The following is a 14,978-nucleotide window of genomic DNA, read 5'->3' as shown; positions in this document are numbered from 1 at the left end:
CCTATGGAAAGCAAAAAAGGAGTGGAATGAAAGTGAGTGGCAAGACTTAAAAGCAGCATGCGCTCATAAAGACCAGAAAAAATTCTGGAACATTTTTAAATGGAAAAAGGGCGAAATAGTTGACAGCCCTCAAAATCATGTACCACAGAGCTCTTGGGTAGATTTTTTTAAGTCTCAATATTCGATAGGCCCTGTGGAAGCTAGCGAGTCTCCTCAGGTAAGGCCTTTTTATGATACTCCTGTGTTTAGTGTCGGGGATGTTGACATTGCGCTCGACAAGGTGACTCCGGGTCGTGCACCCGGCATGGACTGTATCCCGGCCGACGTTTTTTTGTACAAAAGAGAGAGGTGGTTATTATATATTATGCACCTAGCAAATGCTATTGCACAGGGAATGCCGATCCCGTACTCTTGGAAAGGTGCGGAAATCGTCCCAATATATAAAAAAGGGGATAAATCGATGGCTTGCAACTATAGACCCATTAGCCTGATAGATGCTTTACAAAAGATTTTGGGCAGGCTGGTTTTGGGCAAAATCCAGACCTGGATGGAATCAAGTAACGTGCTAAGTCCATTGCAGGCGGGGTTTCGCCCTAAAACCAGCACTATAGACCAGGTATTTAGGTTTATTGTCCTCTATTGGAGGACAGTGGTCCTGGAAAAAGGGGTTTTGTATGCCGTGTTCGTCGACCTGCGGGCGGCCTTCGACTTGGTCCCACGTGGCAGGCTGTGGCAAGTGCTGGAGGGTTTGGGGATGGCTCCGGAGTTGTTGGCATTAGTCGTCCGCCTACATGAGGGCAATTTTGCTCGGGTCCGGTGGGGAAGGCAGGGCGAGGTTACGGAGTCTTTCCCCGTGGAGCGAGGAGTGCGGCAAGGCTGTGTCTTGGCACCGACCTTGTTCTCACTCTTCGTGAACGGGGTGGCCGAGTTCCTCTCCCGGGTCCCCTCAGATGCTCCAGCAATGGCCGGTACCCGCATTCCTGTCCTTATGTTCGCGGACGACACCCTGCTGATTTCGAAAACCCCGAGTGGCCTACAGCTTACCCTCCGGCGCTTTGAAGAATTCTGCTTGCTACGTGGCTTGGAGATTAACGTCTCCAAGACCAAGTTTATGGTTTTAAATGGCCCGAACCCGTGTAGATCGTACAAACCCTTTAGTGGCGTAATTGTAATGAACGGCTCCCCCCTGGAACAGGTGGACGCCTTTACCTATTTGGGAGTAACATTACAGAAGAATATGTACTGGAAAAGCCAAATAGACTCCTCTATTCTGAAGTTTAAACAGCAGACAGGTTTCCTTCTAAAAAGGTTCAAAACCTCGCAGACCCAGCCAATAGCCCCACTCCTTGAGGTTTATACGATGAAGGTACGCAGCTCATCCTTATATGGTTCTGAGCTATGGGGATATGGAAGTAACCCAAAGCGATTGATCGCCATGGAGAGTGAGTTCATAAGGAAAGTTGTTGGCGTACCGCAAAGTACTCCTTTGTTACCCCTTTTTTGGGACTTAGGTTTGAAAACCATACAAGACACTGCCAATCTGCGACCACTGCTTTATTGGCGCAGGATTTGGTCAACTGAGGAGCTAAAGCATTATGCGTTGGGCCTAAAAGAAATAATGGAGAAAGATCACTTCCATAGAATAGACTGGTTGAGGTCCATTAAGGTGTTATTATACAAACTGGGTTGGAGCAACCTTTGGGACGATCCCCTAAATGCTGTTTTCCCCTCAAAGGAAATTGTCAAAACCAGATACTGGGAATTTATCGCCATCGAATCTGCTGCAAAGGGGTGTACTTCCCAGCTAACAGCTAGATACCTAGAGATCAAGGTTTATCCTAGTCAGGAACGTTATTGGGATTTGATAGAGGCACCAACTGATCGCAAACTTTATTTTCAGTTTAGGTTAGGCACTCTCCCTATTACTTCATTTACATCAAAATGGACAAAAGGGTCCTCGGACAAATGTCCAAAATGTAGGGATAAGATCGAATCTATGAGCCACTTCGTTTTCTTTTGTCCCCTTTATGAGCTTCCACGGAAAAAATGGGTTTTACCTGTCTGTCGCCTCTTAGGCACCCGAAGATATGTTGAGGCATTAAGAATTTTGTGTTCTGACCCAAGCCCACTAATTGCAATTGCAATGGCAAAGTACATAAAGTGGGCCTGGATAATACGCTCCAGGCAGACAAATATTAATAGTGCCAATTCAGTAGCGCTGATTTGAAGATTTGAAGTCATGTATAATGTATCTTTTACCCTTTAATTTCGGACTTATCTGTTTAATTTAAATTAAACTAGGAAGTTTTTTTCTTTTTTTTTACTAACTGCTTCACTAGATATTATTGCTGTTTACCTAAATTGTTGTTTAGTACAGGTGTAAGTCCGAAAATCATGTGTTTATGGAAATATGTTATGTCTTAACTTATGTTTTAGCTTGTGTATGAAGTTTGGCAAATGTACGATACTTTCATGACTTAATTGTCGAATAAAGTTTATTAAATCAGAATAAAGATACACATAATCAACCAAAGGATTTTCCCGTTTCATTTCCTCTTGGTGTTCTATGTACTGATCTTTATATGTGTAGTCAGTTTTGTTGCCTCTCGATTGGGTACCAACGTATTAAATGAATGGCCATTTGGCAGCTGGTCATCCGCTGTGGGCAACTGTTTTTCATGTGGTAGTGCGCTAACCATGTCCCCTAGTTGCAAATACTTGTTCAATCACTACGGATCTGACTGTCCAGACAGGAATGTTTGCTGAAAGTGTGCAGGGAGGTCAACGTTGCTGCTTGGCAGGACTGGAACTTCGCGAGCTAACGCAGTGGTCGCAGCTTTAGTTCTGGTGGAATGAGCTCACAAACCTTCTGGAGGTTGCTTTCTTGCCAATGTGAAGCAGATTTTAATGCGGAGCATGACCCATCTGGAGATGGTCCACTTCTACACAGCCCGGCCTTTCTTCGCACCAACATACCCAACGAAGAGTTGGTCATACACCATACGAACAGCGAAAGTGGGCTGACTGGTGACGTTGTACCGCTGGTCCCAGTCCGGTCCAGTACTGCTGCCATAACATTGTTAAAGTCCCCCACAGTATATGCAGTGAGAAATTAGCCTCCAACAGGATAAGATGTGCCAGTCTGAAGCCCGGAGGCGCATAGAAGCTAATAAGGGTAATGTCTGTTCTACCCCAAAGGTCCCTTAATCCCACATATCTCCGGGATGGATCTGACCATTGCTTTATCAGCTGATATGGGGGGTTTCTTTTTCGTCAACATAGCCACCCCATGGTTATACTTTTACAGAATCAAAAGTTAGTATCTAGTGTTGAACTTCGGCGGAATAATCAGTGAAAACTAAGATTTTAGAGTTTTCACGGCACACTTCCCCATGCCTATAGATTTCAGCGGGGATCTTGTCTCTATGAAGATAGCTCAGGAATCGTGCAATTACCAGTTGTGGGGTAAGTCCGAGCGTTGGTCTACCTCCTAAGACACCATGTGCCTGCTCAATATTAAACAGATGGAGAACTTGTCTTGAGGGAATATTTGTCAGAGCCAGGTCTCAAGGAACTGCACCATATTGGAGCCCTCCACTCCTTCAGGGAATCCCATGAACCTCAGATTGTTCCTTTGTGCTCTATTTTTCGCATCATCTATCCACCACAGTATATCCTTAGTTTTGTGCAAGTCTTTACTCTTCTTTACGGAGTTCACGGACCATCTTCAAGCTCAGAGATGCTACTGTCACTGGTCGTCATCCACACCACCACATTGCGGAGATCTTGACATGGGAGGGACAACTCTGACCAAACCTCACCCACTATCGCCTCCAGGAATATGTGACGTTAAAACGCATGCCATTACATCGCATGCTGTTACAACGCCAACTTTTACATCGACTTTCAGTCGGGGGAGCGCTGGAAGTTGGAATAGATTAATTTTCTATTCCAACTCCAGTGTGTGCAACAGTAGGGAAGGAGTTGGAGTTAAATCCAACACCTTCTACCCACTGCTGCACGCCTTTTTCGTTGCAACGCCATGCGATGTAATGGCATGCGTTGTAACGGTTGTGTAGTAAAGGCTGTTTCCCCTCCTCCAGATTCTCACAGGAAGCCTGGACTGCCATGAGGAGGGCAGAGTTATCCAGCATGGGTTGTTGGGGTTCCTCTGGTAGAGGTTTGATGGCTTTAGTATAGCGATTCATTTTCCTTGGCGCGGGGGCCTGGTTTCTTTGTCTTTGGCCATTGTTTGCTTACCTGGTCATGTAGGGAGGTATATTTCCCTCACTGGGACACGATCCCTAGCCATCGGATGAGTTAGGACAGACATCTGAGAAATCATGGCTCACTTGAGAAGATGTTCAAAGGGAACTGTCTGCCGGACCTCACCAGCAGCGGAGGAAAAAAAAGGGCAGACCCATGCGTGACTCACAGGTCACTCGAGTATGACCGGTCAAAGTGTGCCCCCAAAATGTGCCAGTGTTCATGCCCCTAGCTCGCTAGTCACAAAGAAGAAATGCGGGGGACACACCGCATCTCCCATACCCATGGAAGCTCAGGCCTTTGTCGTTGTCCAAGATGGCTGCTGCACCCCCACCTCACTGTGGGAACTGATGCAGCAGCTCAAGAATGGGGGGGCAGCGAACAACAGGCCAGGCCAACCGCTCAGGTTTGCGACCACCCCCCCATCCACCTTGACTCCCTCTTGCCAGGAAGAACAGGCGTGGACCTCCAGTGTACAGTTGCTCCTCTGGGCGAGCCCCTCGCCTCTTCGAACCCTAGGGAGTGTCTCATATAGTGGGGAAGTAGCAGAAAAGGGAAAGGGGGCAGGTCGCCTGGCCCACTACTGCAGGATGCTCTCTACGTGCCCATCCAGCGCGATGTCGCCAGCTAGCAACCCAAGCGGTCCCCAAGGCTTCAGTCCGCTTGCAGTGCAGGTGTCCTCGCTTGTGCTTTATGGAGGTCTATCTCAGCGGCCTTCAGGTCCACCGGGCTCGCAGATGGATTTTCCAAGTCCTACCCACTCTGACGCAGAATTTCAGGCAAACAGGGGACCCTCACCGCCTCTCTCTCAGCTCTAAGACCACAGCATCTCAGACCCTTCACAGTCAGATCTAGGCACAGGCCGCGGCTCGCTGCAGAAGACCTCTGGGATCTAGGCCTTCTCTCGACCGGGCCTAGCTGCCCAGGAGAGGTGGAGGGAAGGAGAGTGAGGGCAGGGGATACCAGTGGACTTGGGTAACGCCCGACCCGAAGTGCAAGAGTATCAGCAGGTCCACGGTAGACTCCGTGTGTCCTTCAAAGCCCGGCCATGCCTGCACCTCCCCCTCCTCACCAGCTCTCTCACGGGCATGATGCAGACCACAGTCGGCCACTGCCCATCTGTCTTTGCACCCGCTGGTCCGTAACTCCCGGGTGCCTCCGATGTCAGTTCGTCTGAGCACAAAACATGTGCGGGAAAGAATGACAGCAACCAGCACCGTCTCGTTATGGATTAAGTAGGATTTTCAGTGGGGTGGAAGCGGAGCTATTTCTGCGAGTGTCCGATACCGCCATCTTGGCTATGCCCCCCGTTCTTGATGCTCTTGAGAATTCTGGGCTGGAGTGGTATGGGCAGAAAGGGATATAGGAGGCATGTGCTCCACTGGAGATGAAAAGCGTTTCAGAGCGAGAGCCGCCTTGGAAACTCGAAAGTGCAAAACTGCTGACATTGCGCATTCTCGGCAGAGGTGAACAGAGGTAACCAAAGCTATCCCCACTGTTGAAAGAGACCTAGCCCCACCTCCAGTTGGCGATGACATTTGTGATCTGTAAGGTATTGGCAGCTGAGTTCATCCACTCTGGCGTTCAGAGAGCCCGTGAGGTGTCGAACTACAAGAGATATGCCGTGCTCTTCCAGCCAAGTCCAGAGACGCAGGGCCTCTTGACAAAGGGTCCACGACCCCACCTCACTGTTTGCTGCACTACCACAAGGCGGTGGTGGTCTGTGGACACCTGCACTAGCCTTCCCTTCATGGAGAGTAGAAAGGCTTTCAATGCCAGCCAGATTGTACAGAGTTCCAGCAAGTCGATGTAGAGTCTGGATTCCGCCGGAGCCCAGAGTCCTCTGATCTCCACCTCTCATAGGTGGTTGCCTGATCCCAGAAGTGAGGCACTTGTCCCTACTGTAAGATCTTGTTGGGTTAGGGAGAGTGGTCTCCCTCTGATCAAATCACAGTTTGTGAGCCACCACTGCAAATCTTGCACAGTTCCCTTCGAGATCTGGACCATGCCGGAGAGGTTCCCCATATGCTGTACCCTTTGGAACTTCAAGTCCCACTGCAGAGTCAACATATGCCATCTGGCATGAGTTACCAGCAAGATGCAGAAGGCCATGAGTCCCAACAGCCTCAGGGTCTGCCTCACTGAAATCCAGGATAAAGGCTGGAACATCGGTATGACAGCCTGAATATCCTGGACTCCCCACTCTGGAGGATAAGCCTGAAACTGCAATGTGTCCAGAACAGCTCCAATGAAAGGGAGCGTCTGAGAGGGAGTCAGGTGTGACTTTGGAATGTTGATAGTAAACCCCAACGAGTGCAGGAGGTTCACCGTAGTCTGGAGGTGCGAGATGACAGCCTGGGGCGAGCCCGCCATCTACAGCCAGTCGTTGAGATAGGGGTGCAGATAAGCTGCAACCACCACCATCACTTTGGTTCGCTTGTAAGGCCAAAGGGCAGGACAGTAAACTGAAAGTGCTTGTGGCTTACCGTGAACCAAAGGTAATGCTAATGGACAGGCAGGACGCAAATGTGGAAATAGGCATTTTGCACGTCCAGCTCTACCATCCTGTCTCCTGGATCCAGGACAAACATGAGCTAATGTGAGCATTTTGAATTTCTCCTTGAGGAAGTAGTTGAGGGCCCACAGGTCTAGGATAGGATGAAGGCCTCCATACTTTTTGGGGACCAGAAAGTAGCGGGAATAGCAACCACAGCCTATTTCTGACACCAACACCCACTCTATGTCTCCCTTGGCCAAGAGTGCTAGGACTCCCTTGCCGGGAAGGGATAGGTGATCCTTCGTAAGCCGGTTATGAGATGGTGGCATCGAGGAAGTGGTTGTCACAAAGGGGAAGATTTGCAAACTCCACTTGTTCAATGTTATGGACTTCCCGTTGGGCAGGTGATGGTGTATCCTGCCGCCAACTGAATGCCAATGCTGGTAATGGAGCAGATTAGGAGGATTTGTAGGCTGCAGCTGTCGAGGGGTTGTGGAATGACCAGACTGTTGGCTACCTGACCCACGAAGGCTGTGGATACAGTACCCTCAGCCATGCAGAGGCTGCGGAGCATACGCAGCTCCGTGGCTGGGAGGGAACTGGTGCGGCTGCAAGCCACTTTTGTAGCTATGAAAGCAGAGAAAGGCGGATTGAGGGTGACGTGGGGCCATAGAAAGACCCAAGGACCTGGCCGTAGACTGCTTGTCCTTGAAGCGCTCCATCGCTGAATCCGCCTGCTCTCTGAAGACACAGATGCCATCAAAGGGCATGTCTATAAGAGAGGATTGAACATCCCCAAAAGAGCCAGTTAATTCTCAACCAGGCATGGCCCCTCAAGGCCACCGTCTGTGGAACCGTCCTGCACCCAGAGTCGGTTGTGTCAAGTTCACAACGGACAGTGAACTTCGCTGCATCTCTCCCATCGCCAACAGCCTGAGAGAGTACGGCCTTGGCCTTCTCCGGGAATGTCGGCAGCACCTGCACAACCGTGTCCCACAGAGAGTGGGGATGATGGCCCGAATAGCATGCAGTGTTTATGGACCGCAATGCCAGACTGGCATCTTCTTCCCCAAAGAGTCCAACCTCTTGGATCATCCTATTCACTAGAGTCCAAAAGGATGCCAGTGAAGGCATCACTGAACAGGAGTAGTGGTTGTGAGGGGAGGACTCCCAGTTGCAGCACCTCTGTCAACGGTAGTCTTGACTGCCCCTGAGGGCAACTGAAGGTCGAGGACCTCAGCCGCCCTCTGCACCACCGTTGCATAAGAAGCTTCCTTCTTCGCAGCCACTGTAGGGGGAGAAAGCATACCAGCATCTGGAGAAGTATCCAGTCTGCTGGCTTCACCCAATTCCTCACACCAGTACATGTTACGTTTTTTTCATATAGCTGGTAGTCCTCCGGGTCCAGGGACCCCTCCCTTCCCTTCCGAGTCCTAACCCAAGGAAAAAGGGTTCTGGCTACGATCTAAGAAGCAAGGACTTTTGTTGCGCCAATTATAGCGTTGGGCAACATCCATTCATCTCGGGTCGGGTTACAGGATCAGAAAGGGAATGGGGCTGGTGGCGCTAGGAGCGGCGGCTTCAGGACCAGCGTCGGGGAAGGTTGAGATGGTATGACCGGCACCAGTCCAGATCTGGGAACTGATCCTTGGGGACCGAATGGAGCCGGCGGCACAGAACCACCCCCCACCGAGGTCAGAAGAAGCAATGGTGGGGTCAGGCTGCCCAAACATTAGGCATATGGTCTCATAAAACTCCTTTGGTTGTGCGGGGCTCGCTCCACCACTCAAAAAGTCAGGGAGGCGAAGAGTCGGCACAGGCTCTACCACAGAGCCAGACCTTGAAAATGGACGCTTCCTAGTCTCATCGGTCAGGGACAAGTCAAAGACCTCTTTGATGACTTCTTCAGACGACAACGAACGTGGAACCGAACAATGTCAACTACCGGCGAGCAGGGGTACTGCTCACAAAAATCTTCCAGATCCAGTCTGACACCTGGGAAATTCAAAGGTAAGGAATCTGTGGCTAGAAGTCTCTATCAGATACATTTCTTTTTGTATCCTATTTTTTATGTGGCTCGATCCCACTCTCAATAGACAAACTAAAAACGTCCATCATAATGCAATCTGTAAGCCTATTTGGAATTGATATGCCACCTGCCTACAATATTCAGCCAAATGTGGGCAATACCAGGTCAGTGGGCAATACCAGGTCAGATGTAAATAAGTGGCATCTGTGTGTCTGCTTTTAGGGTATTCTGCTGACTTCTGCGGGTCTCTAAATTCTATGCAATTAACAGAAAAAATATGACTGGGTACGCACAATCTTCAGCTCCCTATTCTCCTCCAGACAAATACCTCTCCTAAGTTTCTCACAGAAAGAAAGCATACACCACATAATGAGACACACAGTTGAGAGATTAAAGAATGGATACCAAGGGGAGTACATTTGCAGAAAGAATATGGTTTTTAATGCTACAGATCGAGGGTGTCAAGTACACAAGCAAGTTGGCAAGGCAGTTTTCGAGACTTAACAATGAATTTGTTTGCGGTCAATAAAAACTAATACATCACACTTTGGAGTACTTCCAAAATAGACTGGAAGTCATATTCCCATGATATAGATCCACAAGGGGAATCTGATTATTAGCCAAAGAGAGCAAAGGGTCATCTCTGAACAAAAGGTTAGCGTATAAGATTTTGATATCAAGGGTCTGTGCTTTCCCTCCAAGATGCATGCCCCTCTCTGCTTAATCCTGTATTTATAGGTCAATGGACATAAATATAGTGAGATCCCTGACATCCTAGCTGAGAACTCAAATTTAAAACTTAACTTATGATTCCTGAACATCAATTCCTTAGCCTAACATGTCACAAATTTGAAGACAGCTAGGCACAAGACATTTAAAATCATTACTTTTTACCAGTAAAAACAAAAGCATAGTAAATCTTGATTGTAAACTGGTTGGGATTCACAGATTATTAAAAATATTTCCTGAGGGAGAGTTAGCCTATTCTTCAGCATCGTTATAAAGGATACTGATTAAAATATGAAAAAGCTGAAAGTTAGTTACTACAAATTACCTTCTAAAAAACATGCTGGTAGAACTGAAAACTGTGATACTACAGAACTGAACAAATACGTGCACTCAAGAAGTTTAGGCTCCAAGTAGCCATTAAACAAATCTATGTAGTTAAAGGAAGATAACTACATCAGTCAAGTTCTCAACTAAGAACCATTCATGGAGTATTGGGAGATTTTCACAATGCCCTAGCTAAACGTGCTATATTTCAATTGGTGAAGACTGGCTGAAATATATGAACTTCACATTCAATACATTATCAACATGTAAACATTCTCAGTAACTGAGAAGGAGGGTTTTGATTAAACTTATTAGTAATTAGGGAGGTAAGAAGGGTAGTAAGAGTTGAACAGAACTAAATGCTATGAGGACTAATATATTCCTACATCTTTGAGCAAAAACTCACTATAGGCTCTGTTGAAGTTCAACGCCCCAAGGGCCTACTGTGAATAGGCAGAGTTCAGGATACTTTAAGCCCGCAGTTCCACCACCTCATTAAGAGTTGGAGAAAGCACTTGATTTCTGCAACTGACTCCGATTGCCAGACACCTTAAATGGCGGTCTACCTGCCAAAGAGCTGCTGGCTAATGACTAATAGAAGGCTCACCCTTTTTAGGACCAGCCTTAAGTCATTCATTCTTAAGAGGCATGGCATACTATGGCAGGAAAAATAAAACAATATCCCTGATTCTCAAGGAGAAAACAACATGCATCAGGAACATGTATTTACTGTTTCTAGAAACAAACCTAGCTTTGTATATTTGTTTTTATGAAACCAAAAGAATTGCTGAGCTGGCTGCCATCACATGGAGGCTCACCCATCAATACATTTTTTTCTCACAAAAAAGGCCGACCGAAGCAGTAGGCAAATAGAGATAGTGAAGGGTATGCTGTTGCAGGAGTTTCCCAGTGATTTAGCAAGGAACAAGTAATTATTACTTGACTCACAAATCTAATATTTGATGGCAAATAACAGGAAGGAGACCTTCCCTAGAAGCTGGCAAAATGGAACTGATTTGCAAACCATTAGGCTAAAGCTGTAAAGGAGGGGGAAGTTCCACGGTACCATAAATGGTAAAAAAGATTCTCTGGATTGTGGAACTATTAAACCTGTATCCCTATTAATGCCTAGGAAACAAACAAAGGGAACTGAATTTGGCAATGCTTAAGACAGTGTGAAGATCTGTAATGAAATGCAAGATGAAAACTGATAAAATGACTCACAATGGCATAGCAAGGCGGCCATACACCCAGCACAATCAAGAAAAATAGGCCCTTTGTTCACTGAGTAGGTATGCCAATACAGTCATAAATGAAGTTCAGTGGGCTCCAAGAAACCTTGTTTCCTGGAGCCACTGCACCTATTGCACTTGTGACACCTCCATCCCTTGATGTATGATGAATGATTCGATTGTTTTGGAGGATGTACATTATGCTCCTGAATCTCACTGATACGTACTAAATGTCTGGGGTTACAGTCATGACTGTAGCCATATCCTTTTATACCACCCCCTCTGCAGTAATATATCTATGGAGTCAGTCCCACAATCTCCTGCCACTTGTCAATGAATAGACCGAAATCACTAACCACCTATTCTTGTGATATTTATCAGTTTCCTAATCCCAAATCAGAAACAGCTACCTTCTGGCAAAACAAACTTTACGGCCATGGGTTTTAATATATGGGCCATGAGAAGCCAGATTAGAGTTCCGTGGGCTTCTAATTAATGCAAACCTTCATTAATGTCATCCCAATTGTCTCTATTAAATAAAACCAAAATACAACTCAGACTGCTCTTTGACTAGCTAGACTGTGAATGTAAAGCCTTGAGTGCACAATCTCAGAAAGTGTCGGTATCAAAGTCGGGTTGATCCTTTCTCTGGGCCAGAAATCTTGTTTCTGCCTGAAATTTCTAGACAAAACCAATCTAGACAAAACCAATAACTTGTACGCAAAGTTCCAATTGGTTTAGGTATTCCAAGCACATCTGGACACCTTACCTTCTCTTCCCTCGATATTCACTGACCTTTTATGAGGTTTTTAATTTAATATGAGCTAACAGACAAAACCTAAAAAGTCTGCAGAGCATTGGATCTTAGAATTAGCATAAACCTCTGTCTGCTTGTAGAGTGTACAATTGTCCAACCAATGGTCTGTGAACACATTGTGTTGAGAGCTACACTTAGAATGCTGAACTTCCAATTGGTAGTCATGAGGTTCACCCTGAGTGTCCATCTCATTGTGATCTCTGCAGGATTTGCTAGACTAATCTCTTACATATGGTTTGCTGACTTTTTTTCACCAATTTTATAATTGTATTCAGTCATAGTGGAATGATTCCCATGTTTGTAATGTATTGTCATTTGCTTGAGAGCAATGTTGTTACGTTCACAATACATTTTTAATGAGAATCATGGACTCCTGCTCTAATACATTTACAACACCTTAATTATTACGTAAATCTATATAGAAAGATAACAGACCAACGGGTGTAAATGTAACACACTGAAATAGATTTTCCATTACAGAATTTCTTCTGGGATTTACTTTGGAAAACATACCATCTGTTTATCTCTCATGTCGGACTGAGATATCACATCATTGTCCACAGCAGCCGCCTGCCAAGTTAACAGCCTTAAGAAACAAGATGCAAATATTAGCATTTATCAAACATATATTCTTTTTTTTTTCAAACAAACTTTATTGCCTTTTAAATAAATCTCTCTCTCATCGCTGCGCCATCTGTACAGGTTGACATTTTGCAATTTTAGATTGTCTCGTTATGCACATCTCTTACTCGTACCATTTATAGGTGCATTCTTATTGTTTCTAACATTGCTATGCTAGCTCATCTTTATACTTGTATTCAGTTCACTCCCCCCTCCCCAGCCCTCCCACTCAATCTTAGACCCAACTACCCTCCACCCTTCCCCTGAACTGCTGTCTCCTATGGTCACACGATGAGCCCTATCGATCACTTCCATTGCCCCTTGTTATGTATTTCTGTGTCACTCTGTCGCCCCCCCTTCCTGTTCTATTACCCCTCAGTGCTTAGGCTTCTAAGGGTCCTCATCCCCAGGTACCTGCTCTATTTCCCCCTCCTGATTCTGCCTCCGGGGACTACCCTGTCGTGATGGCCCTTCAGGGGGTATTGGCTTCAGACCCAGGGTCATCGCTCCTCATTTCTTCCATCAGCACCTCCCATGCCTGGGCCCTCTCCAACCTGCCCAGGCTCCTTCTCGCGTTTCTAAGCAAGATTCTGCCCTCGCACCCCGCCCATTTCACTAACTCTCGCTTCCACCTATGTATGCTGGGGCCATTCGGCGCCTTCCATCTACTAGTAATTTCCTGCTTTGCCAGTATGAAGGCAAGGTCCTGAAGCTTTTCAGTGACCTTCGGCTTAGCTGTATGTGGGAACAGGCTGAGCAGGACATGTGCTGGTGTACAAGGGACAACTCGTTCTGTTATCCTAGCCGTCTCCCTCGTTATCTGCTGCCAATGTTGTGTCCGGGACTGACAACTCCATATCATTTGAATAAAATTCGCCCCTTGTTCTTTACACCTCGGGCATTCAGCATCCTCCCGGTGAAAGAACCGGTTAATACGTTCCAGTGTTATGTACACTCGGTGCAGCATGTACAAGCTAATTAGACTGAAGCGTGCGTTTCTTGTCACCTTAATTTTTAGTAAAAGAATATTCTCCTAGTCCTTGTCTTCCAGTGGCCTGCCTATGTCTTCCACCCACCGATGTCTCAACCGGTTTAGCGGCTGAACAGAGTCCCGCCCTATGGCCCAGTACAGGCATGTGACAGCTTATATGGTACCACCTGCCAGGCCTATATATTCGCAGGTGGCATGTCGCAGTGGTTATCAAACATATATTCTGAAAGACAACTGATAAAACAGGGATCAACTATATTAAGCATTGAAAGTATGCAAGTTTAGCTAATAAAATCAGGGTGCCATAAACCCAACCCCATTTTCAAGCACAAAAATAACAGAATCTTTCTTTATTTTCTTTTGCTGAAGCTGTGACTTTTGAATTTCCCCTAAAGTGTTCAAGTATGGGAAAGGTTATCTTGGAATGTGGAAATCAGTTTTTTCATAGAATGTTATTGGGGACTAGGAGCATTCTGCTCAGTAATCTGTCACAATTTGTACATTATCGTCCAGAGGTCATCACCATAACCCAATACTTCCATCATATAATTAATCACTACTGTAGTTTCTGCATTTGGACAGTTACGGACTGAACTCTCAGTCTCCAGGATTTCTCAATGCCAAAAATACAATGCACGTTTTCAGCTATCAGAGCACGTCCAGCCAGAATTGGAATAAGAAAATAGTAATGATTTAAAGTAGTGAAGGCACAATAAAAGAACAAATGGTTTGAGTTCTCCGGTTTCTGACTTTTATTTAAGATGTGGGCTATGAGATCATGAGTACGTTGCAAAGAGTGTAATGAAAATGGCCTATTGTCACTCACTGCGCAAAGTGGTTGTGAATCAGCATGAGGACAGCAGAATATTAAGACTTAATGGCATGCTCCTAAGTCAAATGCATTGCCGAAACAACATAGTTATTAGGATCAGTTTTGCTTTCTTGTTTATAGTAAAGAAACAACAACAGTGTAAATGCACAGCTGAGCTCTGTCACCCACAAGCCGGAGGCCGAAAGCGAGATATTTACACAGCTAAACGTTATCCCCACCCAACCCCCCTGCCCTCCCCAGGACAATCAGTAGCCGATGCGGATTCAGATTAGTACTCTGTGGAATCTCTGCCCTTCCCCACAGTTTTAATAGCCCCTTTAGTTTCTCTGAATCTGTCTACATATTCATGTGGTGTCTGACTCCGTCCCTAGAGGCGTTGGGTCTGTATGCAGGAGCTTTGATATTTGGGGCATGTTAGCTCAAGGAATTCAGTGGACAGAAGTGCTAGAAGAGAAGCCCACGACTCCTGACATTTATCCAGTTTATGCTCAATAGTTAACGCCAGCTAATCCATACTTAGCAGGTGCCATAGACGATGAAGCCAGGGATTGTGCTCAGGGACCCTATTTGAGCCCCACCTCAACGGCCTGTGTCTCTGCTACCAGTACCATTGCTACCTGTTGTCCCTTTGGGGACTTCA

The 14,978-nt window shown here is 46.3% G+C and overlaps 1 protein-coding gene across 1 annotated transcript in view; it reads right to left on the bottom strand.

The window, feature by feature from the left end:
• Nucleotides 1–14,978, bottom strand: part of ARFGEF1 (ARF guanine nucleotide exchange factor 1) — a 1,069,199-nt gene that overhangs the window by 121,066 nt on the left and 933,155 nt on the right. Inside the window, exon 33 of the mRNA XM_085605493.1 lies at nt 12,408–12,480. Within this exon, the coding sequence (XP_085461619.1) occupies nt 12,408–12,480 (73 nt within the window). The remainder of the gene's footprint in view (nt 1–12,407; nt 12,481–14,978) is intronic.

This window comes from Triturus cristatus, chromosome 5_1 (assembly GCF_964204655.1).
Source record: "Triturus cristatus chromosome 5_1, aTriCri1.1, whole genome shotgun sequence".
NCBI lineage: Eukaryota > Metazoa > Chordata > Amphibia > Caudata > Salamandridae > Triturus > Triturus cristatus.
This window is presented reverse-complemented; position numbering and strand designations above follow the sequence as displayed.